This window comes from Euphorbia lathyris, chromosome 1 (genome assembly GCF_963576675.1).
Source record: "Euphorbia lathyris chromosome 1, ddEupLath1.1, whole genome shotgun sequence".
In the NCBI taxonomy this organism is placed as follows: Eukaryota; Viridiplantae; Streptophyta; class Magnoliopsida; order Malpighiales; family Euphorbiaceae; genus Euphorbia; species Euphorbia lathyris.
Genome location: NC_088910.1, coordinates 100,670,236 through 100,698,137, shown reverse-complemented (window position 1 = coordinate 100,698,137; position 27,902 = coordinate 100,670,236). Strand labels below are relative to the sequence as shown.

At 34.8% G+C, this 27,902-nt stretch overlaps 1 protein-coding gene and 1 non-coding gene across 3 annotated transcripts; both read left to right on the top strand.

The window, feature by feature from the left end:
* The first annotated feature begins 446 nt into the window (after positions 1-446).
* On the top strand, positions 447-553 carry LOC136216073 (small nucleolar RNA R71). The gene has a single exon (XR_010683067.1). It is a non-coding gene; the product is annotated as a small nucleolar RNA R71 (small nucleolar RNA).
* A 22,452-nt stretch (positions 554-23,005) lies between these two features.
* LOC136208887 (expansin-A5) lies at positions 23,006-24,421 on the top strand. Of its 2 annotated transcripts, none has more exons than XM_066000181.1 (4): positions 23,006-23,089; positions 23,203-23,343; positions 23,435-23,723; positions 23,856-24,421. In XM_066000181.1, exons 2-4 carry the CDS (start codon positions 23,208-23,210, stop codon positions 24,163-24,165), a joined length of 735 nt encoding a protein of 244 aa, XP_065856253.1. In that variant the 5' UTR covers positions 23,006-23,089; positions 23,203-23,207; the 3' UTR covers positions 24,166-24,421. The 2 variants fall into 2 exon arrangements, with proteins under 2 accessions (XP_065856253.1, XP_065856261.1); XM_066000189.1 differs by having other exon boundaries at positions 23,012-23,089; positions 23,203-23,347.
* The last annotated feature ends 3,481 nt before the right edge of the window (positions 24,422-27,902 follow it).

Here is a 27,902-nt window from a genome sequence, read left to right as displayed (position 1 = left end):
GATTTCTTGTGGCTGGGTTATATGTGTTAGAGTATAGGTTCGGTGGATTCCTTTGATTATACCCTGCATAATCGCATTCTGCCTGTGCACCCTTCCATTGCTTGACTCCGGGACAGTTTATGTTAAAATGAAGCCCTCCACAAAAATCACATATATCATTGAACGGTGGTTCGTTGTGCATCGAGGACACATTTATCTTTCCGAGCTGTCTGGAAAGTTGTTCTACCTGGCTTGTCAATTTTGACACAACATCTTCATCTCCCGCTCTTTTTCCTTCACTTCTGGCGGAGTGCCAGTTATAACTCGTGCTTACTACTCTCTCAATAAGGTCGTACAAGGCTTGTGGTTCTAGATCTTCGGGGTTTCCATTGGCAATGTATTCGATCTGGATCTTATAAATGTTGGTTACCCCATTGTAAAAGTTCTGCATCTGCATCCACATGGGGATGCCATGCTTGGGTACCCTTCTTAGTAGTTCCTTGTACCTTTCCCATGCCTCAGCTAAGGATTCATCCTCTTCTTGCACGAAATGGGATACCTCGTTTCTGAGTTTAATGGCTTGTCTTGGTGGAAAATATTTCATCAGAAAGACGCTGGCCATTTCTTCCCAAGTGGTGATTGTTCCTGGTTGCAAGTTTTTCAACCAGTTCTTTGCTTTATCTTTTAGAGAAAAAGGAAACAACTTTAGCCTGATCACGTCGTCAGAAACACCTCGGTTGGATCTGAAAGTGTTGCATAGTGTGATAAACTCAAGGATATGCCCATTTAGATCTTCCGACTGGTATCTATTGAACTGTACTGCTGCCTGCAACATTTGTATCATAGATGCTTTCACCTCAAACATGTTGTTCCCTTCGTTGGGCAACACGATGCACGACGAATGTCCTTCCGTGGTTGGCCTCGAATAGTCTCTGATTCTCATGACCGGAGGGTTGTTATTCTCTCCCTCTTCTTCCTGGTTTGGTTGGACTGGTTGTTCGGGTGGTACCCTTCCAGCCATCATTCTCTCTCTTTGTCGCTCTCTTTGTCTTGCACGTCGAGCTCCCACTTGGTTTCGTCTACAGTTCTCTCTAACTCGAGATCGATAGGAAAAACGGGAGGTCCAGCTCTGCGCATAAACCAATAAAAGACTCCTTCTGGCTGCACTATTTAGCAAAATGATTAAAAACACCTTGTTTCACAGAAAATTTTGTATAAAATTTGTTGCTTTCAATCCCCGGCAACGGCGCCAAAAACTTGTTGTCTTTCGAACAGACTCTAGCAAGTGCACTAGATACAAGTAATAAAGTGATAAGTCGAGTATCGTATCCACAGGGATTGAGGACCAAAGTTTACAAGGAATACTTTGTAGAACAGGGTGTTCGTTGTGTGTGATTCTTTTATGATGACAGATGTTGGTGGTTGTGAAGACTAATGACTAAACAAGTTGCTTTATGTGTGAAAAATGATTGCTTGATAATGATAATAAGGAGAACAGGCTAAGCACAGCGGAACAAGTTACTGTAAGCTTCAAAACAACCTAACAAATCATGAATGATGCAACTGAAGCCAATGTTTATGTTTTAACTCTCACTTAAGTCAACTCTCGCGTGTTCTTAAGATTCTAAAATTTACTAAAACCCGTAGCGTCCTAAGGGTTTGTTCTTTCTTGCATTAAGATTGAAACAAAATTTCTTATGAGAAAACCCTTGATAAAACCACCTAACATTTCTGCTTCAGGGTTGGATGTTTGATAGAGAGTTCGGTGAAGATGAAAGCAGTTTCCTATCATTCATCTAACACAAACATACATGCTCAAGCATTTAAATATATAGCCTCAACAAACACTTCATGCATTAACATCATTCATTCATTGCTAGACTTGGAAAAACTTATATTACCGGCCCCGACTGGCCGAGCCTATTCAAAAGGATTACTCACTCAAACAGGCGAGTGAGCAATCTGATAGTTCGAAGCTCTGAAACTCCATCGATGGAGCTTTCTTCCTTTTACAAAGTTTATCTTTTTGTTCTCCCAAAAAGTGCGATCCCTTTCCTTCCTTACTACCTCTATTTAAAGGAAAGGTCAGGGTCTAAAACGGTACTAGAAGAGTATCCGCACAAAATATATTACAAAACAAAGTCAAATGTTCAGAAATCTAAAAATTGCTAAAAGTGGTGAAGATCATTTTGACCCTTGAACACTCAAGGGTTGAGCTTTCTTTTCATCATGTTACTTTACGCCTGCACTTATCCGCCTCTCTGCCAGCAGCTACTGTCATACCTGCTTCCCGTCCAGTCGCTGTCCATCACCAGGGGTTCTGGCGTTTGACCGCTGGATCAAAGAATGGCATAATCTCCTCTTGGTTGTGCGAACAGGCTGCTTCCAGTCTATTCGGCTAAGTCTTTCCTTATCTGCATAAAAACACCTATAAGACCTTCTTTCATGTAATAAAACACTACAAACACCCTTAATTCATTATAATTAACACCTTTAAATGTAGTCAATTTCATGCCTAACACATAATAACAAGGGTGCAACAATAATTCTAACATTAAAATCATAACATTATCAAAATTTACAACAAGATTGTATCAATAACAACATTAAAATCATAACATTATCATTTCAAAGTCAATGTGACCAATCTTGATGGACATTTCTCTATGTTTCAGAAAAGAATTCAAGCAAAATCTCCCCTGCATCCCAGTACACCGCCTTCTTGAAAAGGATGTTATGTATTCAACCACCTTCACAAAAATTAAATCGTGTTAGGAAGAAAAAAGACGAGTTGGCTTTGCGAAAGAAGATTTCGCGAAATCTGCGAAGAGAAATGTGCAAGAAAGATGACGATTTAAATTCACGGAAGAAGATTCCGCGAAGTCTGCAAAGAGAAATGTAACAGAAAAAGGACGATTTTACTTCACAAAACCAGATTACGTGAAGTATGCAAAGGTAAAAATCATGAACATTTCTCTTCTTAGACTTTGCGAAATATGTTTTCGCGAAGTAAAATCTTCCGTTTCAGCCTCTTTTTCCTCGCAGATCTTCGCAAACGCCTAATTCACGAAGTGATTTTCTGAAGAAAAAAAAACGAAAAGAAAACAATAGATACTTACATTTTTTTCCATATGTTACCATTAAAATTAGGGATCCACCTTATATTAAATTACCATCATACCCCCTTCTTCATTCTGCTCTCTAAATTTCTCTCTCTAAACTTAAAACTCCTCATTTCTCTCTTTATCGCAACCCAAAGTGATAACACATAGATACAAACATGCAACCCCCATTGTAGAATTCGCAAAACCCATTTGAACACCTTTAGAAATTTGAATTGTTTTACTGTAAATCCATGGAAACAATTAATGAAAACCAATTTCTAGAGCCTTAATAACAATCTCATATTCAGTCTCAACATTAAACATGTCAGAAATATGCATGTTTTTTATCTGAAGAAGCTGATTTCGACATCGGAAGTGGACAGTCGGAGTACGAATTGAGCGGAATTAGGAGGATTATGTAGAGGATTGCAATTTCTAGCGATGATATTAATCGAAATAATTTGAATTTGTTTTACTGGTTTTTGGCTGCTCTTAGTTGTGTTAATTTTGGGTTTTATCTCTTGACTGTTAAAGAAGAGGTTAAGGAAGAGATTGCAATCCTCCAGCAATGGCTCCAATAGTATAAGAGTCGTTGGTCAGAATACGAATTGAATCATAATAAAAAGCCTTGCAGTTGATGATTCAAAGAGAAACTCAGATGCATCAATGAATATAAACGATGAAAGGGAGTTGAGATGGGAGACGGGTGCAGGTTTAAGTGTTATAAGCATGTTAGCAGAAGAATTTGAATGGTATTTCCCTTTTCAATTTTGGCAATATTTTTGTTTAGTTTACCTATCTAATCCACATTTTTAACCAATTGCTACAACTAATTTGTAATTTCCTGAATGAAATTTCTGCTTTGTTTGGTTGATGAGAAAATTGAAGTATAATGGAAGGGATTTATTTGACAGATCATTGGAAGTGGTAGTTCATTGGGAATTCATCTTTGAGATTCTAGTATCAACGCCAGTTATTGAAGAGAGAGAAAGAGGTTAGAAAGAGAGAGGAGTTAGAGAGAAAGAAATTTAAAGAGAGAGAATAAGGTAAACGAAAGGGAGCTCCATGCCTTATTTTGTAGCATGAATGAGATTGAGTGTGATGTTATGTTGCTTATGGAGGAGTCGATGAAACCGATGAATAAGAAGAAAAGGTCGGGGATTGGTTTAGGCCGTTGGGTGACTATTTTTGCACAAAAGTTGTTGCCAAATGCTTATTTTGCCGGTTTAGCTTTACTTGCCCCAAAACCCATTGGCACCTCGTTGCTAAAAGGGTTTAAATTTGGCGAAACGGGGACCTCAAGCCAAGTTCCCGAACAACAACAAGAGGAGCACAATATGGATGAAAGAGAAGAGGATTTCGTCGGAGGAAATTTTGAAGAACCACATCAAGGTCTGTCTCAAGGGGCAGATTTTACATCACAACCGAACTACCCTTAAATTTTGGCCTGCCTCGACTCAATTGAGGCCCACAATGCAGAGTCCCACTGGATGATGCAATGGGGTTATGATTTGGCCAAATAAAGTTATACCATGGCCCAACAAAACACCGAGGTGGAAAACCGCAACATACTCATGCTCCAACAATTGCTTGACAATCAAGCTCAAGATCGGGCAAACGCACAAGCATACTATGCTCAATTCAACTACTTCGTCCAAAATTATAGTCACCAATTCGGGTATGATTGGCCAGAACCACCACCACCACCACCGTAATGATAAGGGAGTTCTTTTTTCCATATTTTATTTCGGTTTTAAGTTTTAAGTTTTGTACTTTTGGAATTAGTACAATTCTGTTCGTGTAGAGGGGTAGCGACACCCTCACACTAGTGTTTGTGTGCGCTAATTCGTTTCGATGTTTTGAATTATTTCATGTTTTTATGTTATTATGTGTTTCGTAATTTTTGTGAGTCATTTTCGTAAATTTTGGTAAGTTTGGTGTAAAAACTTAAGTCACACGGTGTGTGGAATCACCCACACGTCGTGTGACTTAGGTTTTCGAGAAACAGAGTTTCTGCTTCTCGTCCACACGACGTCTGGAGCTTCCATAGGCCGTGTAGATCACATCACAAAATTTTTTTTGTGCTATAAAAAGAAAAAAAATAAAATAGAAAAAAATAAATAAAAATAGTACATAATAAAAAATTATATATATATATATATATATATATATATATAGCTCAAGATTAAATCGAACCTATCACCACTTCTAAAATTTGATTTGGTTATTTATCTCAAAAATAAATAACTCGATGCGAATGATCGATTCAATTAAGAAATATTAAGTTTTGATTCCGAAGCTAGGCAATTTATGAGTAGACAAAATTCGCACCTAACAAAAATAGTTTTTATGCCACTCTCGAGAAATAAAACAAATATAAAACGAGAGTTTCAAGTATTTTCAAGCTTTTTCGAGTACACTTAGTTTACTATCTTCCTAATTGCTAGAGAACCAATAAACTTGGTGCAAAAATCACAGTTAATGCTCAAACTTGAGTCTTACAGATTAACTTCTAACCCGTTTTAAAGCCTCAACCGCATTTAAACCTCAATCCAAGATCATTTTTAATATTGTTTTAACCGTAACAAAGACGGAAAGACTCGGATAAACGTGCAAACTCAGTGTGACTTCGGGTAAGTATAAAAAAGAGAGTATAAACATCCGACCATCCAAAATTTGTGTGATTGAGTGAAATACCTTGGTAAGGTGCAATCGAATTTCCCATAAATAATCAATTTTCATTGATATTGCCTATTAAGTCTAATCAATGAAATTTCAAAAAAGAAATTTGGTAATCCTTTTGTTCACACGGGTGCTCATTAAACTCTCCTCATAAAATCTTAGTTTCGGAATCACACGCTCAGTTAAATCGAGAAATGGTTTGTTTCTCAACGTTTCAATCCTTCGTCCTTCCACTATGTTTACTTGAGGACAAGTAAAACTTTAAAATCCGAGGAGGTTGATAGGGACGTTTTATTCCTCTCTTTTAAGATAAATTACAGTTTATTCTTGAGCTAATAATTACGTCCAACATGTAGTTTTACACATATTTCAATGAATGAACAAGGAGTAATAAAATGTGTATTTTTAGTTAATTTTAGTCATTTTGAATCTCGTTTTGTTATAAATAATATAAATAAATAAATAAATCAAGTAATCTCAAATTCAATGGTTGTATTTTACATGCTTAAGGAATGCACGCAAGATGCAAGAAACAGACAAAAAATACAGAAGCGGCACACTACATGCCATGGGAAAGGAAGAAAATACCCTTTCAAAATCCCGCACGACGTGTGGAAAGTCAACACGATGTGTGGTTGTGAAGGGGATAATCGACTAAATTTTGACCGTTAACGAAGACTTCTGAGTCAACTGTCCCTGGTCAAATTAACTCCCACATAGCATGTGGATGTCCCACACGAAGTTTGGGATCCCTAATACGGATCTTCACTCCGCGTGTGGAGGGAAATTTTGCTTGTTCCAGCCCAGAAGCAAGGCCACATGGCATGTGGTCACATCGTGTCGCACTAATTTCATCATTTTATGTGTGAAACGATCAAAAGAAATGTAATTACGATTATGCATCGAGCTTGATTTTTTATATAAATAGGAGTGCTTGACACTCAATTAGGTATTCAGTTTTCATGTAATAAAGCCCCTTACACCTTGAGAACTTGTTGCAATTCTTCCGTTCCCCCGACGAAGTTATGATCCACCCTCGTTCTCCAAGCTCAAGGGTTCCACCTCCGAATCCAAAGCGACGACCTTGAGTCTAGTTAGCTAGTTCTAAAGACTGATTCTTCTTCCCTTTTACCTTGTTAACTGGCTTTTCCTCTTCATATGTGCTATATTCAGTTGTATTATGCATTTATGCTTTTCATAGTTATAATATATGGTTTACGATTTTCAGTTTCATTATACTTGTTGATGTTTATTCCTTGGTTTGATTCTCATAATTGATTATTGTGTAGGTTAATTACAAACTCCAAAATCCATTAGGATTCATATATGGGTGTTGCCTTACCAGAATTGACAACCTAGAAACTGTAGGAATTAACAAGCCATAGAACTTACATGCCCTATTTTCTGAACCAAAGAATTAAATTCGCCTTAAGAGGGAACCACAATCTAAGAACCTCGCGGAGTTGGTCAGTTTACATGTAATCGTCTTTGCAAGAGTAAAATGTTACTTGTATATATTCTAAAATATTGTTTATCACGTGTTGTAACTTAACACCATCCATATCATCCCATAAGGGCTTGAAACACATGAAAACTGTCCATATTTAGTTTAGGAGTAGTTTATAGTTGTTACCCAAACCAACCTAAAGTATACACCACCTAAATAATATGTAGAACCGAGTAGTTTAATACTTGTAGGTATATATCCCGTGGATTCAATATTTGGACTTAACCATATTTATTACTTGATAAGGGGTACACTTATCCCTTAGTTGATGTTGTAGTAGAAATCACCTCGAGTGTATCACTACTCTTCGACTCATCAGGTTAGAGTTGATATGCTAACTCAAAAATGACACAAATATTTAAAATTATTATTATATTCTCTCATGTTTTTACATGTTTCATTTATTAATAAAAATAATAAAATTATAACTATTACTTGCAAACACGACTTGAACTTCCTATATTGTTATAAGTCATCCTTAATAGATATAGTAAAATAAAATCTGACTTGTAAACACATTACATTATCCCCAACATGATATTAACATACTTTTGGATAGTTAATGTTAATATGTTAATCCAAAAATGATATTAAGTATTTAAAAGTATTATTATATCCTTCTATATTTTTAAAAGCCATCATTAATATAGGTACATAATAAAATTACACTTGACCTGAAAACATATCACGGAATCCGACACGATTAGACAAACTTTTTGAGTTGGGTTAGAATTAACTCATTTGATACTAACTCAAAAATTGACACAACCCCAATATTTTTCACCTCTATTATACACCATAGTAGGTCGCTAGTAAATTGTTTTTTCGTGTGTGCAAAATTAAAGATTGTACATCAAAATACGATTTCATTCAAAAGTTGTACACAATGGATATAATTTACTCTTCAAAGATGCTCTAAAGGTGTTACTTGAAAAAATTCATATATTCTTTAGTTAGGAAAATTTATTGAGTTTTGAATGTAAATTTAGAAATTTTCGATAATGTTTTGGGATAAATTGGTCCTCGACCATTCAGATAGTAACACATCAATATTACAACTGACATGTTATTTCCTGAGCGGTTCAGGATATCAGACACAATAGAATTTCTCCAATTCTAAACCTCCCAATCTTCCATGTATAATACATATTTAATACGTTTACTAACTAAATGCGTGACCAGTGGCAGATTTAGGAATTCCGGAGAGGGATATTATCGGTAAGAAAAACACGAATGACGAGAAAAGAGGAGGAGATGCAAGATTTTTTCTAGAATGAAGTTTTTGTAAATTTCGGAGACCATGTTTAAGATATTTTTTTTTTTAAAATCCAAGAATAATGATTAAAATTTTGGGATAATCTAATCTACTGTCTAAATATTTGTGTTTAGTGATTAAAAATCTCCCAATCCTGCATGATTTTCATAGTTCTGTTTGTATTACATGACAGGAAGATTCCTGTCATGTGGAACCGACAATTCCGTGTAATCCGTAGGTATTTAGTACATATGTATCACGTTTGTAAATACATATACATATAATTACAAGTAGATAAAATCCTACAAAATGTTGGGTGGTGAGCAGACCAAATGAAATGGGTACATCAGATTTTGAGGACATTGAGAGAAGTTTGCCTGCTCTGCTCTGATATCATTAATTTGATCAAAATGGATTTTCGCTATCTGAATTCTGAACTAACTAACTAACTCATATCAATTGAGTCCTCTAAGGTGGGCTTTGCCATTTAATTCATTTAAATGTCATTTTTGTTGTTCAACTCTCAATCTTTAGATACATGTGATGTGTTGGGCTGTTCTATGTCTTATTCAAACATAGCTGTCTAACCATACTAGTCAATTTTGGCTATCTATATCATTTTTAATGTAAGATAATTAAAACATACAAATAAGTCTCATCCTTATCGTTGTCGAGAGTGAGCGAAACTAGCTTTAATGGTATAATTTCAAGTTTTATTAATGGACGATATATTTTTTTATGTTCAATTTTATGATTTAGCCACATTAAATTTAAAATTGAACTGTTTTCCAATAAATATAAGGCCAAATTTATATTTTATTCCATATTTGAAAGATATGTGGTGTGGTAAAAATAATATTAAATTGAGGTTTGCGTCTGGCATGACTGAGAGCCCTTCCAGTTATGGTTCACAACGCTTGAAGATGAAGATGATGAGATTGAGCCTTTATCTTTTTTTTTGGTTAGCCGACGTCGTTTTGAATCAAGGTGAATTAAAAAAAGGTACATTACAAAACTAATCCAATTGAGAGATTCATTTATATATTTAGACCAATTACACCATCCATATTATATCTAGATTGTTTCAATCTAGACTTTTCTAAAATACCCTTTATTTATATATATATATATATATATATATATATATATATATATAATAATTTAACCATTTCTTCTTGTTTCTTTCTTCTGCGAACTAGTATTGTAACCCTGTGTAAATTCATTGGTGATTTCTTAGTGTTTCTTTGACGATTTCAATGACAAAAAGTTGGAAATAAGGTAAGTCTCTAACGTGTTCTGTGATTTTGTTTAAGGTTTAGGATTTTTATGGTCCTTTTGCGATTTTTGTTTACAGTTTATGGTGTTTTTTTATGCTTGAATACAACAGCATCAATAACAGTGAGGACTAACACCTATGTGATGAAGAAGGTAAAAAGCAAATTGTCGAAAGATCAAATTTTGATGTTTAGGAAATCTGCTTTAGGATATTTGGCGGATATGGAGATATGTATGTTATCCACTCCTTTATGCTATGGGGTCATTACTAGAGAGATTACTCCACCGAACATAAAACATAGAGAGATGTGATTCACATCAAAGAAGTTGAACTCACATTCAGTGATTGGGAGTTCGTACTGGTCACCATATTGAGATTTGGTGATCCGACACCAATTTCGCCGAGGATGAGTAAGTTACAGAAGATGAACAAATTAAGAGATATGTATTTCAGAGGAAGTCGGAGCTTAAAACACAAGAACATATACGAAGCTTTCGACAACACAGATTGGCACGACGAAGAAAACAATTGTGAGCATGAACTTTTCCGACCCTTAGACCCATTGTTTCTCCATCTTTGACTTGATAGTTGTCTGGGAGAAGTTTAGAAAACGTACCAAAGAATTGACCTTCACTATTGCTAAGCACAACCCCAATTTTTTTTATTTAACAATCTTCTCAGACCAATCTGACATAAAATAAATTGTTTTGGCTAACACATGGACAACATTATTACAGACTGCTTGATAAAAGATACATAACTATTCTCAAGATTCAATAATATGGATTTACAATCCGATACAATCACGAGACACATCTTGACAATATAAAACATGAATGCTATCAAGATTAGTTAAATTTAGGATTTTGTTATTATTTTTACACATTTTTATTTTATTTTTTGGAAGTTGAATTTGGTAAACATGAATGCTAACAAACCGAATGGAGAAATCAAATTAAATCGATTTGGTTCATTTTTTTTGGGGTCGAAGTAGGTATAAAGCAAGGCTAAAAGGGTTAAATGTGATGAGATGTGAGTATCCTCTTTTTCCATATATATAAATTAATAACATTAAATTGTCATACTCTATGCTTCCTACAGTAAGGGCACTGCCCCCCTACTCCTTGGAGCCTAGACCATTCAACTATTGCTTTGCCACCCATTCCTACATATAGACCACTTTGCCCCTCTTAGTTTTGTTGGGCTTTTTTGGAGACTAATAGATAGACCCAACTGCAGCGATCCAACTAGGCGATTAGGATTTCGGACGGTTAGAGTTTCTTGAAGAGTATAAATGTAACTTCTTTCTCTATAATCCACATCTCTTTCATTATAGTGAAATATCCTGATTTAGTAGTGCCCTCAGACGTCATTCATATTAAATGGCAAACTGGATGAACAATTCTTATGTGTTTACTTGTTTTTTCATTTATCGTAATTACATTTATTCCTAACAAGTTTTACAGTTTGAACACCTTATATTGAGGCTCCCAAGTTTTGCAGAATTGACGGGGGTGGAATTACCAAAAAAAAGATGAAGGTAGATAGGGCATTAATTAAGAAATAAAAAGTGAACCCACAAGAAGATATAGATTGATATTGTCTCCTGTATATGTATGGCCATACTTATCTTCTTCTACGCTTCATTAATAAATTAATTCCATACATTACATTACAGAGTCAACAAGTTTCAAAAAGGCCGTAAAATAGAGTGCTTTTACTGCCAAGATGTAACTAAGAAAACACAAGAGTGCAAAAGAGCCAAATAATTAAAGATAATATAAGACCCACTCAATCTAGTGCAAAAGATTATGCACTGATTTCTTTCCTCTTCACTACGCAATATTAAAATTTTATGCGGTAACACAATCACTTAAACCGGGAAAATTATAAATATTTAACTCATTTACTCAATCTACTATATATCTAGATTAAACCGGACCCGTCCAGGTCTGTGTCCTTTGGACCGGGCTTCGACAATAAAAATTGTTCATAAGCCGTTGCTCAGGCCCGTTAAAATCCATCTATGTTTTGGGCGGGCTTGGGATTAATAAAAATAACGCGAGCCAGTCCAGCTAGGTCCGTCTATTAATATTAATTAATAAATGTATATATTTATATATTAAGTATTTATTTTTAAGTATAATATTTAATTTTTATAATTAATAATTTTATATTTATATTTAGGTGGACTTATATGGGTTGGGCTTGGGATTTGATTTTTAAGCCCGAGCCCAACCCGACCCGAGCCCGCCTAAATTACTAGTGGGCTGGGCTGGGCTGGGCTTGGACCGAACATTTTTACCTAAAAACCCGATAGGTCCAGCCCGAGCCTGGCCCAGCTCGGCCCATGGACAGGTCTAATCTAGACTATGTTTGTGTGACTTTCCCAAAATACCCTTACCCTTTTATCTTCCCCCTTCTCCTTTCCGGTTACGCGAACCCACTGCTCTTCCCCAAATGATTTCCACACCTTTGATCTTCCTCTCTTCCTTAAAATTGCGAGAATTCTGCACCATTTCTCCACATCACAATGTATTTCTCTTCTTCCTCTCTTCATCTCTTGATTCTTCATCTTCCTAATCCTAGAAAACGAAGCCATGGTTATTTATCTTCCTGTTCCTGCTTGTTCATTGGTTTCTTTCTTCTTGTGACCATCGAGGAAATGGTTATTCTACGTTATTTTCATCATTTTTCCCAGTTTATCATATTGTTATTGTCGATTTTAAGGGTGAAAGGCGCAAAAAATGTAAGTATCTACTGTTTTCTCTGCGTTTTTCCAGAAAATCACTTCACGTAGTCGATGATTTTGCGAAGATATACGATGAGAAAGAGCTTGAAACGTGACGATCTACTTAGCGAATCAATTATTTTGCGAAGCCTTCGAGTAGAAAAGTTCATGATTTCACTCGCAGACTTCGCGAAAGCATCGATATACGACATAGATCGTCACATTTCAGACCTCGCAGACTTCGTGAAAGCATCGATTCGCTAAGTAAAATCATCCTATTCCCTGCACATTTACATTCGTACGCTTCGCTAATCCTTATTCCGCGAAGACAAATCGTCCTTTTTTCTGCCTAACACAATTAATTTTTTCTGAAGGTGGTTAAATACATAACATCCCTTTCTGGAAGACGACGTACTGGGGTGTAGGGGAGATGACTTTCCTTCCTATATAGGGAGAAATTTCCCTCAAGATTGGCACATTCACTTTAAAATGATTCGTTAGGAGAGATTGTGCCAATCTAGGTGTGCACCATGGGAAACGTCCATCTGTTAAGCCCAAAATATATCTAAAATATCGTTAATATTTACGTCAGTTTTGTCATAAATTTGTGCTGTTTATATCTATTTAGAGTACTTTTACGCCCGAATATATTTCTTTCATGCAAGGTACCTAAATATTTGGTAAAATCCAAATAGGAACGAAAAGAAGTAAAAAACGAAGGAAAAACCCTAAGTTACGAGCAAAAGATGAGGAAATTCAGCGCACTGAAACGAAGATGACGGAACGAAGTCGGAGTCGGGAAAAAACTCCCGAGTCGCGACCGAGATTCCCTAATCTTGGTCGCGACACGCTGATTTCAGCGACTCTTTCTTGCGTTCCGAAGACCAAAATTTTACTCCCCAATCTCAGTAGAGATTCTCCCATCTCGGTAACATTAGAAACTCCTACAGCACATCCTTCACATGTTGAAATTCAAAGAAACGCGTCCGTTCGGGTGGATAAAAACGTCTCTTCGCAGCGGACACGACCCTTAGACACGACTCTTCAACATCTATAAATAAAGAGTTGATTTCAGAGTTGTAAAGAGTTAGATTTTTAAGATTAGTACAAAATTTATGCAGAAATTCTGAGTCAGAAATGATTCAGAGTTAGAGTTCGATTTTGTAAAAACAATTTGATGTACACACATTGTTCTTAAATTAATTACAAACACAGTAGCAATTAGATTTAGATTAAGATCTGTTCGAAGACTAGTTTACATTTTGGTAGTAGAAGAGCCATCTCCATTCCGAAGATTCAGCGAGAAGATTAAGTAGCGGATTCGACCCCGGAGCCTGACAAACTCTAATGAGGTTTGAGGAAGGATTGACAACCCGGACTCACTAAGTCCTCTTGAATGCTTCCATGCTTTTTGTTCTCTGTAAACTTGTATCAATTCACACTTCATCTAATAAAGTTCATGCAATTCAACATATTTTTATGTAATTACTTTGGTAAATGATCCCAAGTAAAGTTCTGGTGTTTTCATTAAAACGTAGTTAAATTCAAAATCTTTATAAGGAAACTTTGTTGAACACTTGGATAAATTCATTCTTACGGATGATATGATCGTTAGGTCAGCTTATCGGAAATAAGTGTAAATTTGGTCAAGGTAGAAATCTACTCAGAGCCAGGGGGATTATCTACGGTTCAAAGTTTTTTAATTGAAGGAGTTTACGTTTATTACACATTTATAATTTTTACAAAGTTTAAAGTTGTTTTGTTTACTTAATGCAGACGAGTACAATTATTCTCTTGGTCTAAACACTAAACGTTTCTGTTTTGTAATTCAAACTCAAAACAGAATTGATTTCTAACATTCTACATATGTTCTAACCTGATACTTATTAATTCAATCTCAAAACCAAATTCAATTAACGATTATCTATTAAATAAACCTTAAGTCGTATTTAAACTATATCAAAATAAGTTTTTGTGAAAAAACGTTCCCTGTGGGATCGATATCTTTTTTATTACTACAAGCGAAACCGTGCACTTACGGAAATCGCTCAACACCATCCCAAAAAGTTTGGACTTCCATTTATCATCCCAAAAAGTCTGGACTTCCTGTAAAGAGAGAAATTTCCCTCCAGATTCGTCACTTTTACTTTGAAATGATTTGTAAGGAGTTTATTGTGGCAATCTTGTTGTAAATTTTGATAATGTTATGATTTTAATGTTAGAATCCCTTATTGTTTGAGCTTTTTTGTTATATACCACTTCGCGAATACTCTTTAAAACACGTCTAGATTTCGCATATGCGGATTAAAATCATCAACTAAACCAAACATTAGTTTCACATATGTCGCGAAAGCATCGTTTCGCAAAGTCAGGCGGGAGGGAGACGGCCGCGCCGTAAAATTACAAACATATTGAGGGTATTTTAGGAAAGTCATACAAACATAGTCTAGATATGTAGTAGATTGAATAAATAGGTTAAATATATAAATGAGTCTTCCATTTGATCCAATTTTATAATTTTCCCCATGTTTAATAAACTGATAGTTTATTTCTTTTTTAATAATAAACCGATAGTTAAAATTTAAAAATATCTTATATCATTATTTTTATCATACTTTCTCACGTGAATGACTTCTAAATCTTAAGCGTGTATATTACATGTCTAATCTATTAAATATTAAAATTTCATCAATTTATTTAAACCCTCCATCACTTGGTTTAAGATGGTGTAATTCCATGTTACTTTGTTTAAGACGTTGTAATACACAATACAAGGTGAACTAGGATTACATTACATGATTAGCAAGACTAATCCTTATCACTGCTCTCAAGTTGTACATGGCAGGATCAAACTGTAAGCTTGTCACTCAAAAGCTGAAACCACTGGTGCTGAGCGTGGATTTTGGAGATTTTTGAACCGGACCGAATATCCGAAAAAAAAATCCAGAATTGGATTGAACCGTTGATATTTTCGATAGAACCGAACTGAATTGTACCGTTGACTTAATTAGGTATAATTCTGGAGATTTTCAAATTCCTAATATTACTGAGTAAATATGTTGGAGATTCTAGAATCAGACCGAATATCCGAAAAAAATCCAGATTCGGACCGAATATCCAAAAAAAAAATCCAAAACCGGATTGAACAGTTGAATTTTTAGTTAGAATCGAACCGAATTGTACCGTTGACTTTAGTAGATACAATTCTGGAGATTATCAAATCCCCCAATTGTACCGAATTGTACTCATCCCTACGCGGTGCAATGGCTTAGTAAAGACATTGGTTATCTGATCAACAATGGAAAGATACCTCTGCTGTAGAGGCAGGTAGCAACCTAACCTTTAAGAGTTTGTTCAAGGGGGGAGCCCTCTTATCTGGAAAAATCTCTGTGGCGTGATAAAGAATCCTAGAAAAGATCGATTGAGACTCGCTACCCGGTACCACGAAGATCTTTACATACATGTCCGTTCAGCACAGGACAACTGAGATCTTCTGGTCTGCGTGCGTGGGAGCAGCTCAAACAAAGAAGAGTCCGGTCTGGTCTGAATTCTGGCCCTGCCATTTTCCTTCGCTACTTGGGAGAGTAAGCAATCTCTATTAGCGTCAGACCTAATTGATCGTGTCATGTACAGCGTCCATCAATGATGGTTCATTAATGTCAATTGATTTAGACTCCTTCCCCATTCCCAACTACGAATAAGATCGAGAGGGGCCCAAAAGCCCCCAAACCAAGAACGAAAACGAAAGCCTTTCTATTCACTCCCTATTCTCTCTTTAAGAAAGCTCGCCCTTGAGCTTTCTTAAAGAGAGAAGGCAGGTCAGCCGAGTCTTTCCTTTCCTCTTGTTCTATTTCCGCCACGAGAAAGACGCACAGAATAGGTATGCCCTGCGTACGGAGTTTCTGTTGAGAGTTTCTGTTGTCTCGATAGGGAACTGTAGGATCTTTTCTCCTATTGTATTGAATCAATAAAAAAAAGAAATATAATAAAGGCCTTGAAGAAAAGTACAAAATAGAAGTCATCTACAAATGTTTGCTAGAGTTGAGAAATACAATCCGACTTGTGCCTGGGTCTTCTACAATCCGAGTCCGGTGTCCTCTTGCTCAGGGAGTGACGTCTCTCCTCTATCCTTCGACTCGATCTTGGAGGGGATTGCTTTTTTTTCTTTATATCCTATTTTGGTGGAGTCTTTGATTTGTGGCCCCTCATGGGGGAGCCTTCTCTTTCTCTCGACTAGCCACCAGATCCTTTATCTCGCTAAACTAGAGATCCATCCTGGTGGTGTTGGCAGCTTTGGATGGTGCGATGTCTAGTAGAAGAATCTGTATTCTTAGATCTGACGGTGTGCCTAATTGTTTCTTCAGTTTTTCCTTAATTTCCTCCATTTCGAAGGCGTGCTTTTGTCGCATTATATTGACGGTTTCTTGGTTCCAAAGTTCTCCACCAATCGCTTGGTGATTTTGTCCAAGAGCATTTGTTGTTGTAGCCCTAGGGCGTCAACATTATCTTTCATTTCTTAATATAGGTCGTTATGGACCTATATGAGCTAACATGGTTCCTCTTCTGCTTCTTACTAGAATCTAGACGCCATATGTGTGCTAGAGGAGGGTAAGGCAACTGAAGCGTTTAAGCGAGTCATGGTTTCATTTTAGTCTCGACTCATTAGTGATCGTGTGATCTTCTTGGATAGTGCCACATGGACTATTTTATATTTATCTAATATCAATATGTAATTAATTTCTTTATTGACCATTTTAATTGTATTAGCAAACATTAATTAATCAACCTTAGAATTGTGCGCGTATATTATACTGAATTTCCCGATTCATGATACCCGGATAATGATTCTGCACTTGTTAGTTATAATGCTTTTCAAAATCACTTTTCAACATCATTTAAATTCCCGCGCGATGAATGCATTTCTTTTTCAACTCTAACCCCTTGAATGTCTGGAAGTATCACACGTTCATAATTGGATTCTCTTCTTATTTTGGGGTTCATAAAGGGAGGTTATGCATCATCACCCATGCTACTAATATCGCGTAAGATGCGTGATAAGGACTTTAATCCTATGTTTGTTCATTTTTTCGGAAGGAAATCGTATTGCTGACTGATTGTCTAATTTTGCATGAACTCTCTCTTTAGGTGATGGGTCAACAGAACTTAAAAAATTTTGGAAGGTAAATAATAAAAAAAGTAAGAAATATAGTAAGAAGTAATGGGCATGGTTAAACATAAAAAAGAGGAAAGCATGTGTTTTTGTTGGCAGGCAGGGAAGCAGATGGGTTTAGGCATATGTGTTGATGGGAAATTGGCCTACTCTGCTGGGGATGATAGCAGTAACTCTTCAAATGGGGTCCAAAATTAATAAGACAGCGACAATGCCTATATCTACCACTTTTAATACAACCCACTTCTTTTTTCATCTATGCATTGTAAATCTCACTACAACAATGACAACTGATAACCTCTAAAATAACCCCATTCTACAAAATTTATCTTCATCAGATCTGCACAAATGAATAAATTAAAATACAAATTTCAAGCACATGATAAATGAAACATGATCTTGAGAAAACATTAATCTGATTTTTATTTTTTGTTCTGTTGTGAAGATCATACAATAATTGAGAATTAAAATATATTCAATTTGTCACGTTTTAAAAGTCATGCAAATTATTGCAATGGTGGACGATTTTAAGCAGAGTTGAAACAATTTAATTACTGGGAAAAAAAATGGATTAACTGAGTTACGAGACCGAGTTAAATGTCAGGTGAGTCGAGTCGAGGTGGATACAATCAACTTTGAAATAAATTGTTGTTGCAATTTAACTAATTAAATAGCTAAGCTAGCTAGCTTAGGTATGTGGTTAACTAGTTCAACAACCACACGGTTTTGAGCTGTTTTCAACCTTAAATTACAACCAATTTCAACTTTTAGATAGATAGCATAAAGGGCTAGTTTTGACGCTTCAACATTTTCTTTTTAAATCATGACTAATGAATGAAATAATCAAATTCTTTTACAAATTCAGTCTAAATTATCAATTATCAATGGAGCTACAATTCATAGATTTTGACTCTTCAATTTTTAATTCCATTAAAAGTATTTAATTTTAAAATAGACAATGATAAATACCGTAACATTTGTCTCAATTTTTTTTGACACAACAATGGTAAAATCGTAAATAAAAAGTATAATTGGAGTATATCATATGAATTTTAATGAAGTTTTGAATTTGAATTTCATTGTTTTTCTATTTTTTCATTCACTATCATATTAAGGAGGCATTTGGTTCGTATATGAGTAATGGAAAAGAATCTAGAAAGTGAAACAATGAGAAAAGAAATGAATGATCTTAAATTCTCCTATTTGTTTTTATCGGTTTCAAAAAAGGAATGATAATCCATGATTCCCTTTATCAATGTTTGGGTATTTTTGTTAAATGAAAATAAGGAAGAACCCGAGGCCAACGCGCGACCACCCAACAAAGTAGGGACAACACGCAAGTAGTTCCCAAAAAGCTCGAATATCACTAAAAATCACTAAAAAGAAAAAGGAGAAACATAGAAAGGAATGGTAAACAAAACAAAACTGTTCACGATGACAATAGTCATCGAAAATTAAAAAATTACAAAAAGGAGCTGAGCTCCATCAAATAATATTCCAAGATGTTTTACCATAAGCGGAAGGGTATCCGCCACCCGATTACCTATCCGAAAAATATGGGAAACAAAGAAATCTATAGATTCAACATGCTCAAGACAAGCCAACCACTCCTGCCTAAGTTGTTAAGGGGACAAACTTAGAACGATGTTGAAATAATGAAACCACATAAGTAGAGCCACATTCAAGCCATATCTGATGCCAACCTTTCTCCTAAGCTAAGTGAATAGCGAATATCGCTATAGGGAGTTTAGCGATGTGAGCAAAATTCTGTCCCACGGAGAATGCAAAGCTCCCACGAGGAAAACCCTTGCCAGTACAGAAGATACCTTTTGCACCCATTGTGCCTGGAGCCCCGAAGGTCGAGTCCTCCATATTAATTTTCAACCAACCTTATTATGATGGAAGCCAACGCATGCCAAAGCAGGCCGAGTCTTCGAAGACCTGCTTGCTTGTTTCATGTCTCCCACTTTGCTTGTGAATCTATATACAATTCTGCGCAATCTTCAAATTCACGTTCCATTTCTTTATATTTTTTGTATTCATTTGTCATGTCCATCAAAAGTAGAGGTTACATCTATTGAGAATAAAATGAGGGAAAATCGACTAAGGTGGTTTGACCATGTAAGACGAAGAGCGCTTGATGCGCCGGTTAGGAGGACTGAAGAGTGGCAAAGGGATGTAGTGGTGAGGGGTAGGGGAAGACCTAAGCAAACTTGGAGGAGGGTGATCGAGAGTGATATGAGTGTATTGGGGATTGAGGAAAATATGGTAGTGGATAGGAAAGAGTGGAGGGAGAGAATTTGTGTCGCTGACACGACTTGATTTCACGGTTTTATATGATGGTTCATGTTAGCCGACCTCGAATCATTTCGGGACTAAGGCTTTGTTGTTGTTGTTGTTATTTGTCATGTCCATATAACCTCAATGGAACATAATCATTGTATGGTGTTGTTACACATACGTTCTCCACCGATTCTTAGTATATCTTTCATCGATTCTTTTTACATATTTGTAACTCATTACTTTGAATATATGGGTACAAGTATATTCGTAAAACTATGATTTCTTACAACTGCATTCAAAACATCTTGGATATGTCCACCTGCACTTTCTCGAACATACCATTTGTGTAGGCTTCCTGAAACTGTTTCTCAAAATCAAAATCAATTTTACACGCTATAACTTTGTGTTTGCTTTCGAATTCAACCTTGAACTCTTTCTGGATCTTGTTTGTCATAATAGTCTCACACTGCTCGAAAAATTGCTTAAGTGTACATGCCAAATTTACATATCCATCAAAATATTCATGCATAATTTCACTTCCCTGAGTAGACACCATTCAAGCCCATGAAATATGATTGAGAAAAATACTAGAGCCCATCTTTCATTCTCATTGTACATCTTCAATAACCATTTATTGCATTGTAAATGATGGATGAGCAAACCCCCCCACCCCCCCCCCCCTTTTGTTTCAAAGTCTTCTTTGGAAACGCTATTGTAAAATATCGCCTTAAACTCACTTGTGGCTTTTTGATACTTAGGAATGTACTTAAACTTATTAGGCAGCTTGGCCATGATATGCCATAAACATAATTGGTGAACTACATTAAGAAGTACAACTTTAATAGCTCATATTATGGTCTCACATTGATTTGTGAGGATCCCATGAGGTTCTCATCCCATTGCCACAATCCAAGTCGAGAACACCCACTCAAAGGAATCAACATCTTCATTAGATATTAGAGCACAACCTAATATCATTGATTGCCCATGCTGATTCATACCCACCAATATTGCAAATGGCATTATATATTTGTTAACAAGATAAGATGTGCCAAAGCTCACCACATCATTGAATTCTTCAAATGTTGATTTTGACCGTGGATGAATCCACAAAACATCCTTTAGTCTTCCTTCATTATCTATATTGATCAAACAGAAAAAATCTCGATCTTTTTTTTTTTTGCAAATTATAGACCAGTTTGTTTATTCTATCAGTATCGCTAACATCGAACCTTCGACTCCTGCCACTATTAATGAATTTCTTGCAATCTCTTGGTAAGCAACCAATGGTTTCTGGTCCACCACTTTGAACTTGCAACATTCCAATGCTTTTAGATACCCTTATCCCTGCTATATTATTGGCTTCCAATTGCCGCTTCACGTGGATAGTCAAATTCCTTTCACTAGGCATTATTCTTCTCAATTCTGGATACAATCTGTGGTTGTGGTCATCAAATCAACTTTTAACTATCAAACAACCATTTTCAAATGCAGCAACGATTTTAGCTTTGCAACCTACCTTTTTTACTTTTTCTTGGCTGCTCCTTATGTCACAGCTCCTATACTTATCTTCACCTCCATTTCCTTTCATAGACGATGTCATTATGACATAAAAACCTTTGAAACTAGCATGTTGTGTGTATACATCAATCAAACTCTGTAAAATCAGATATGACATTCCAATTCGTGGACCATGTTCTACGTCCGTATTGTTATCATCTGATCTACCTGCTTATTCATGAATGGTATTGTGCTTAACTGAAACACTATATGTTTCATCATTCAGGCTTGTGTTGTCATTAAAACATCATCATCTGCTTCATTATGCAGACTTGTGTTATCACCATCGCTCCAAACATCTGCTCAATTAATTGATCTCTACACTGGCACCCATCTCTTTTATAAATAGAATAAATTTTGATGTTCAATTTGTTTTGGAAGGAATAATATGCAATTCTAAATGCGCAACCATTCATGTGTATTTAAATGGAGGAGGCTGTTCTATATTTCAGCGATCATTATATTTGTGTAAACGAAGAAAATTAAGTAAAGAATAGTGTTGTTTAATATTTTAACCAGTCATTATCTTTCTTGAAAATTAAGAACACTAAATAGAAATAACAATTGTTTAAGCCGGAGCCTAACCGTACAATTATTTCCCGCCGAAATATACATAATTTGGTGCCAAGCTATGTAAAGGTGTTTTAAAAAAATCACTTTTATTACGTCAAACATCATTACCATTTTAAAATTAGATCTAAATAACATATAGTATTATGAAAAAAATATATCAAATATTCACTAATATATTGATACAACCGACATTTAAATCAGAAAAAAAATGGTGAAAAAAAGATGGTTTCTCGTTTGAACATTTAGAGGATTGAAAGAATTTTCTGTCACAAAATGGTATTTGTGATATTTTGTAGTTTGTAATTTTTTTTTATTAAAATGTTAAAATTAGTCCAATCATTTTTATATATTTAAGTATTTTATTTTTTTATTTCTTTTAGATAATTTAAACAACTTCAAATCATTATTTTCATTACAAAATTCTATCTTTTTTTTAACATTAGGAATGTATTTTATTTTAGCTATTATTTTGAAAATTTTCACTTAATGAGTTTTGTTTTTCTAATAAAATATAGGAGAGAAGGTTGAAATGAAACAAATATTTTCTCTCACATCAACTTCAACAATATATCAAAATTGTACACTGACTATAACCAAAAAAATCTTTTTTTTTTTTTCTAACATGAAAACTATATGCATAAACCATTTTGTCATAAAATAATTCCAGTCCTAAAGTATGAAAGTGTAAATTCCTATTAAATTAATATGACAAATTTTTTGACAGAACGAAACCAGTATAAATGAATAAAATATTAGTACTAATTTGAAATTTGATAGAATTTCTTGTGACATACAATTAATTTTTTACAGAATTGAATTCTTAAACAGAAACCACTTAATTAAAAATGCATAGTCCTATAAATGTTAAAGTCTGTGAAATTGTCAGACAGGTTTGATGTTGACTCACTTCTATTTATTCCCTTCCCTCACTTCATTTCTCACAAACCATTTACTTGTTTCAATTTCAAGGTTCTACCTCTTTCTCTGTACTTTTTAGACTTTATGTACACAATTGCACACATATGCTTGCTACTATTTAATAGTGCATAAAAACCCAACAATTATATCTTCAATTTCTGCAGGAAAAATGGCCTTTTGGGGATTTATTGCAATTGGATTTCTCTCAATTGTCTCCTCTGTTGTTCAAGCTTATTATCCTGGTAATAATTGGATTAATGCTCATGCTACCTTCTACGGCGGCGGTGATGCTTCCGGCACAATGGGTACGTATGCTCCATATATTTCTTTTCAGTTTCCGTTTCCGTGCAACGTATGGTATTTAATTTTTTGGGGGGATTATTTTATTTTATACAGGAGGTGCTTGTGGATATGGAAACCTTTATAGCCAAGGGTATGGAGTAAGCACAGCAGCTCTAAGCACAGCTTTATTTGAGAATGGTTTGAGCTGTGGTGCTTGTTTTGAGCTCAAGTGTGTGAATGATCCACAATGGTGCATGCCTGGCTCTATTGTAGTCACAGCTACCAATTTCTGCCCGCCAGGCGGCTGGTGCGATCCTCCGAACCACCACTTTGATCTCTCGCAGCCTATCTTTGAACATATTGCTCAATATAGAGCCGGTATTGTTCCCGTGGCTTACAGAAGGTATGTATAAAAGTCTCTCAACTTTACAAGATTTCAAAATAAGTGTTTTAAGACCAAATTTTACATGGAACCACGTTTTTTATTCTCCGAAATAAACTGATATTCTTTATTTTTATTGTTAATAATGAATAGGGTAAGGTGCAAGAGGAGTGGAGGGGTTAGATTCACAATAAATGGACATTCATACTTCAATTTAGTACTTATTACAAACGTAGGAGGTGCTGGAGATGTACATTCAGTTTCAATAAAAGGTTCAAGGACCAGATGGCAATCTATGTCCAGAAATTGGGGCCAAAACTGGCAAAGTAATTCTTACCTTAATGGCCAATCTCTTTCTTTCTTAATTACAACTAGCGACGGAAGAAGTCTCATTTCTTACAATGTTGCCCCTGCTGGTTGGTCCTTTGGCCAGACTTACACTGGATCCCAATTTCGATATTAATTACTATAAACTCCTTAATTTAGCTATTAATTATCCATTTATTATAGGATGCTTATGAGTTTTTTTGCAGTTACTGGATAGGCATATTGGATTTTAGCCTCGAGATGTAACTGCTCAAGAGAGATAATTATTTGTAAATTGAGTTTGATTTGTAATATTTCATCATTAAATTTACGGGGCATTTAAAATGCTTTTATTGTAATTTTTTCTGCTAATTATTTATTGAATAAAAGGGAGTATATATTATGAAACGTTATCAATTAAATTGGGTAGAATGATAGACAAGAATATTAAATTAGAAAGTGAAATATTGGGAATTGAGATAAGGTGAGGAAGCAGGCAAAACACAAGAACCAAAGAACATGAGAGTGTCTTTCCTATTTAAGATTCAGATAATGACTGAAGCTAATTAATTTAACAGTTAAATAAATAAATGAAATTGGACAAGTTGAATAGCATATGCATATGAAAATTAAATGAGTGACAGTTACCAATTAATACAATGACCGAAACTAAGAATAGGACATGTAATGATGTACATCATACATTTCTGATATGCCTGTATTCTGTTCTCTGCTGTCCTAACATTTTATCCAAGTTTTCTTCATCTCAACCGTCAATCCCGAATTTGCAGTAACTTGAAATCCCCTTTTTCACCCATCGTATATACTTTTTTTTTTTTAACTGGACAAAAAAAAAACTAAGTTTGCTTAATTGTTACTTGGTGTGACCCAACTCCATTTTTTTACTTATTTTCCTTTTCCAATACGTACCAACAGGAAAGAGTCGAAATCAATTGACTTCTATAGATGAAAGAGAAGCATTCACTTTAAAAACATTAAACACCAGATATCATAAAACCCTGTCTCATGCTTAGGGATCGGAACCGATTACCATACCAATAACCGAACTGAAATCTTAGTTTGGTTCGGTTATTTTAACATTCTGGTTCGGTTCGGTTTTAATTTTACCTTAATTTGGTAATCAGTTATCGGTTTGGTTATTGAAAAAAAATGTCGGTGTAACCGATAATCGAACCGAACTTAATATATAAATATAAAAAATATAATTTTTATCTTTATATATATATATATAAATAAAAAGTTCAACTCTAAAAAATACACTTTTATCTTTTATCTTTGTATATATATATTTTGGTTTAGTAGCCTTTAATTTATTCAACTGTAACTTTTGTACAAGGATATTATTTGAAAACTAATTAAATAAAAATGTACAAAAAATTAAATATTTTGAGTTTTCGATTATTCGGCCGGTAACCAAACCGAACTGAAAATTTTCGGTTAAATCAAATTCGGTTACCAAACTTATTCGGTTCAGTTCGATTATAAAAATAGAGCAAATTTCGGTTCGGTTCAGTTAGTAACCGAACCGAACCGATGCTCACCCTTAATGATGCTGAATGATCTGAACTGAGGTTGTCGGAGTACTTTAGGTGCCTGAAATCAAGGAGGGACAGAGCCATCAATCCGCTCTGATGCATAAATCAATGAGGCAAATGTATTGAGTAGATGAAGCTTATGTTAGCAAATGGAATGAATAGAGTATATTTTATAAGAGAAAGGAGTTGTACACCCTAATTTGAGAATTGAAGTCCATGTGATAGTCAATTAGTGGTGAGAGCCTATTGTCAATCAAAAATTGTTGTAACGGTTACACATGTGATTCCAAAAATCACGGCGCTTGATGTGGGTATATATATGCATAACCTTGAGGTCTCATTTGATTGACCCATTTGGCTTCGAGGGTTATTGTTGAGGAGATGGATGTCTCATTGGTTAACGTATAGTATGGTTAATTGCGTGATATCAGATAACCCCCCACCAAAAAGCTATAGATTGACGTGCTTTAGGGCTTTGTTGTAGTGGATGACCAAAGGTCGAACTTCTGAGTTCGGATTTGGACCTGTGTTGAGCTGAAGTTACTCTTTGGTTGAGCTGTTGAGAATTTCTGTCCGTTTTGGCAGGTTCTGTGTTGACGTGTCTTCACGTGCTTCTCGTCTTATGAATGAAGTAAATGGAGACATGGAACATTGATATATTAATTACCGACCGATCATGTGAAGCTCAAACGTGATGATGTCGTCTTTTCTGCATTTACGACTAGCACTCTGAATCTCTAACAGGTGTCATTTCAGCGTGTTTTCTCGTCAATTAGTATCATTAATAAGTGTATTTCTATCGTTGTTTCGACATTTGAGTTATTTTGACAAAGTGTAAAAATTGAAAATCCCTCTATTTATTGCATGTCCACTTTTCCTTATTTTAAGCCAATGAGCTTTTGCACGCTGTTTTAGAAAAATTTCCATGGATCCAAGCAATTTAAAATAGTGAACATCCGTTTTTCTGAACAAAACCACACCTCCATTGTCCCTCTGATTACGCAGAAAATTCAACTCATTGATGTAATTTCTTTTTTAATTTTGGAAATATAATCTTCTTTCCAATTTGAGAGAGCTCGTCCACACTCTTGTATCTTAACTTGTAAATCTATAAAAGAATTCCAAACTTTTTCAATAATTAAATGACATTTATTCTCCTTCAACCAAACATTTTTAAAGCGAAAACGTTTGACCTAGACTTTACGGTTTCTCAGGAGGCATGCCAACCTTTGCACTTTAATTAGTAAATTTTAGGAAAAATTATATATAAATTCACTTTTAAAAAGCTATCTACAATTATGTCAACTAATGATTTTGAATTATGTCAAACTAGTAAAATCAGTATTTTTAATATATTTTAAGAATTAGATTTTATAAATTAGGGGTCTAGAATATATTTTTTAGAGTTTAGAATTTATGAATTTGGATCTAAATTTTTTAAATTATGGTGTAAAATCATACTTTATTTGTAATATATAGAAAATAATGGCATATTAAGAATTAAGTTTAAAGAAAAAAAATAAATATGATAATATAATTTTGTTGTAATTTTGTACTTAATTATGATATTCATGTATTTGACCCTAAATTTTATATTAAAAGGGACCAGCCCTATCATAATAACCTAAAGATGAAGGAAATCCTATTGTGATTCAAACCCATGACCTCTACAGTCATAGGTAAGCTCTTAACCAATAGGCTAAAAGGTTCACCACAAGGTGTAATCTACTAATGCTTCTCGGAATGAGAAAAGTATGTTAAATAGTTCGTATCGTTTAAATTAAGAACCATACAATTCTTTATATATGTGATAATATTAATTCTCTTCATTTAAAACATCTTTTTATAATAAGTATACATTTTATTAAGAGCATTGTACGTACAAAAATTGCTATATGAATTCATTTTTATACGTTATCATAATTAATTAATTGTTGATGACTACTTTTCTTGGTTAATATAGTCCGTTAAGAAAATAAACATTTTGTTGATTGGAATGCAGAATTCTTTCTTAGTTTTGGAAGTTTGCTATGACAGACATTATATTTCATGAAAATGTTGTTACAATTCTTCCAATTAGGGCCGTACCATGCGCTCAATCAAACAATGTTATTGACTTGTTAAGCATCAACTAATCCCCAAAAATTCTATTAAACATTTTATTTTCTTAGACTAAAAATACTCCAGATCTGTTATTAGGTGAATGCAATTGAAATTTATTACATTAACTACAATTTTAACTTTGTGCTCTCTAAATTAAGTGATTTGAAACTGATATCATATGGATATGGATCGAGTTTGTGACGATAATTTTTAATTATAAACTATTAAAGATATT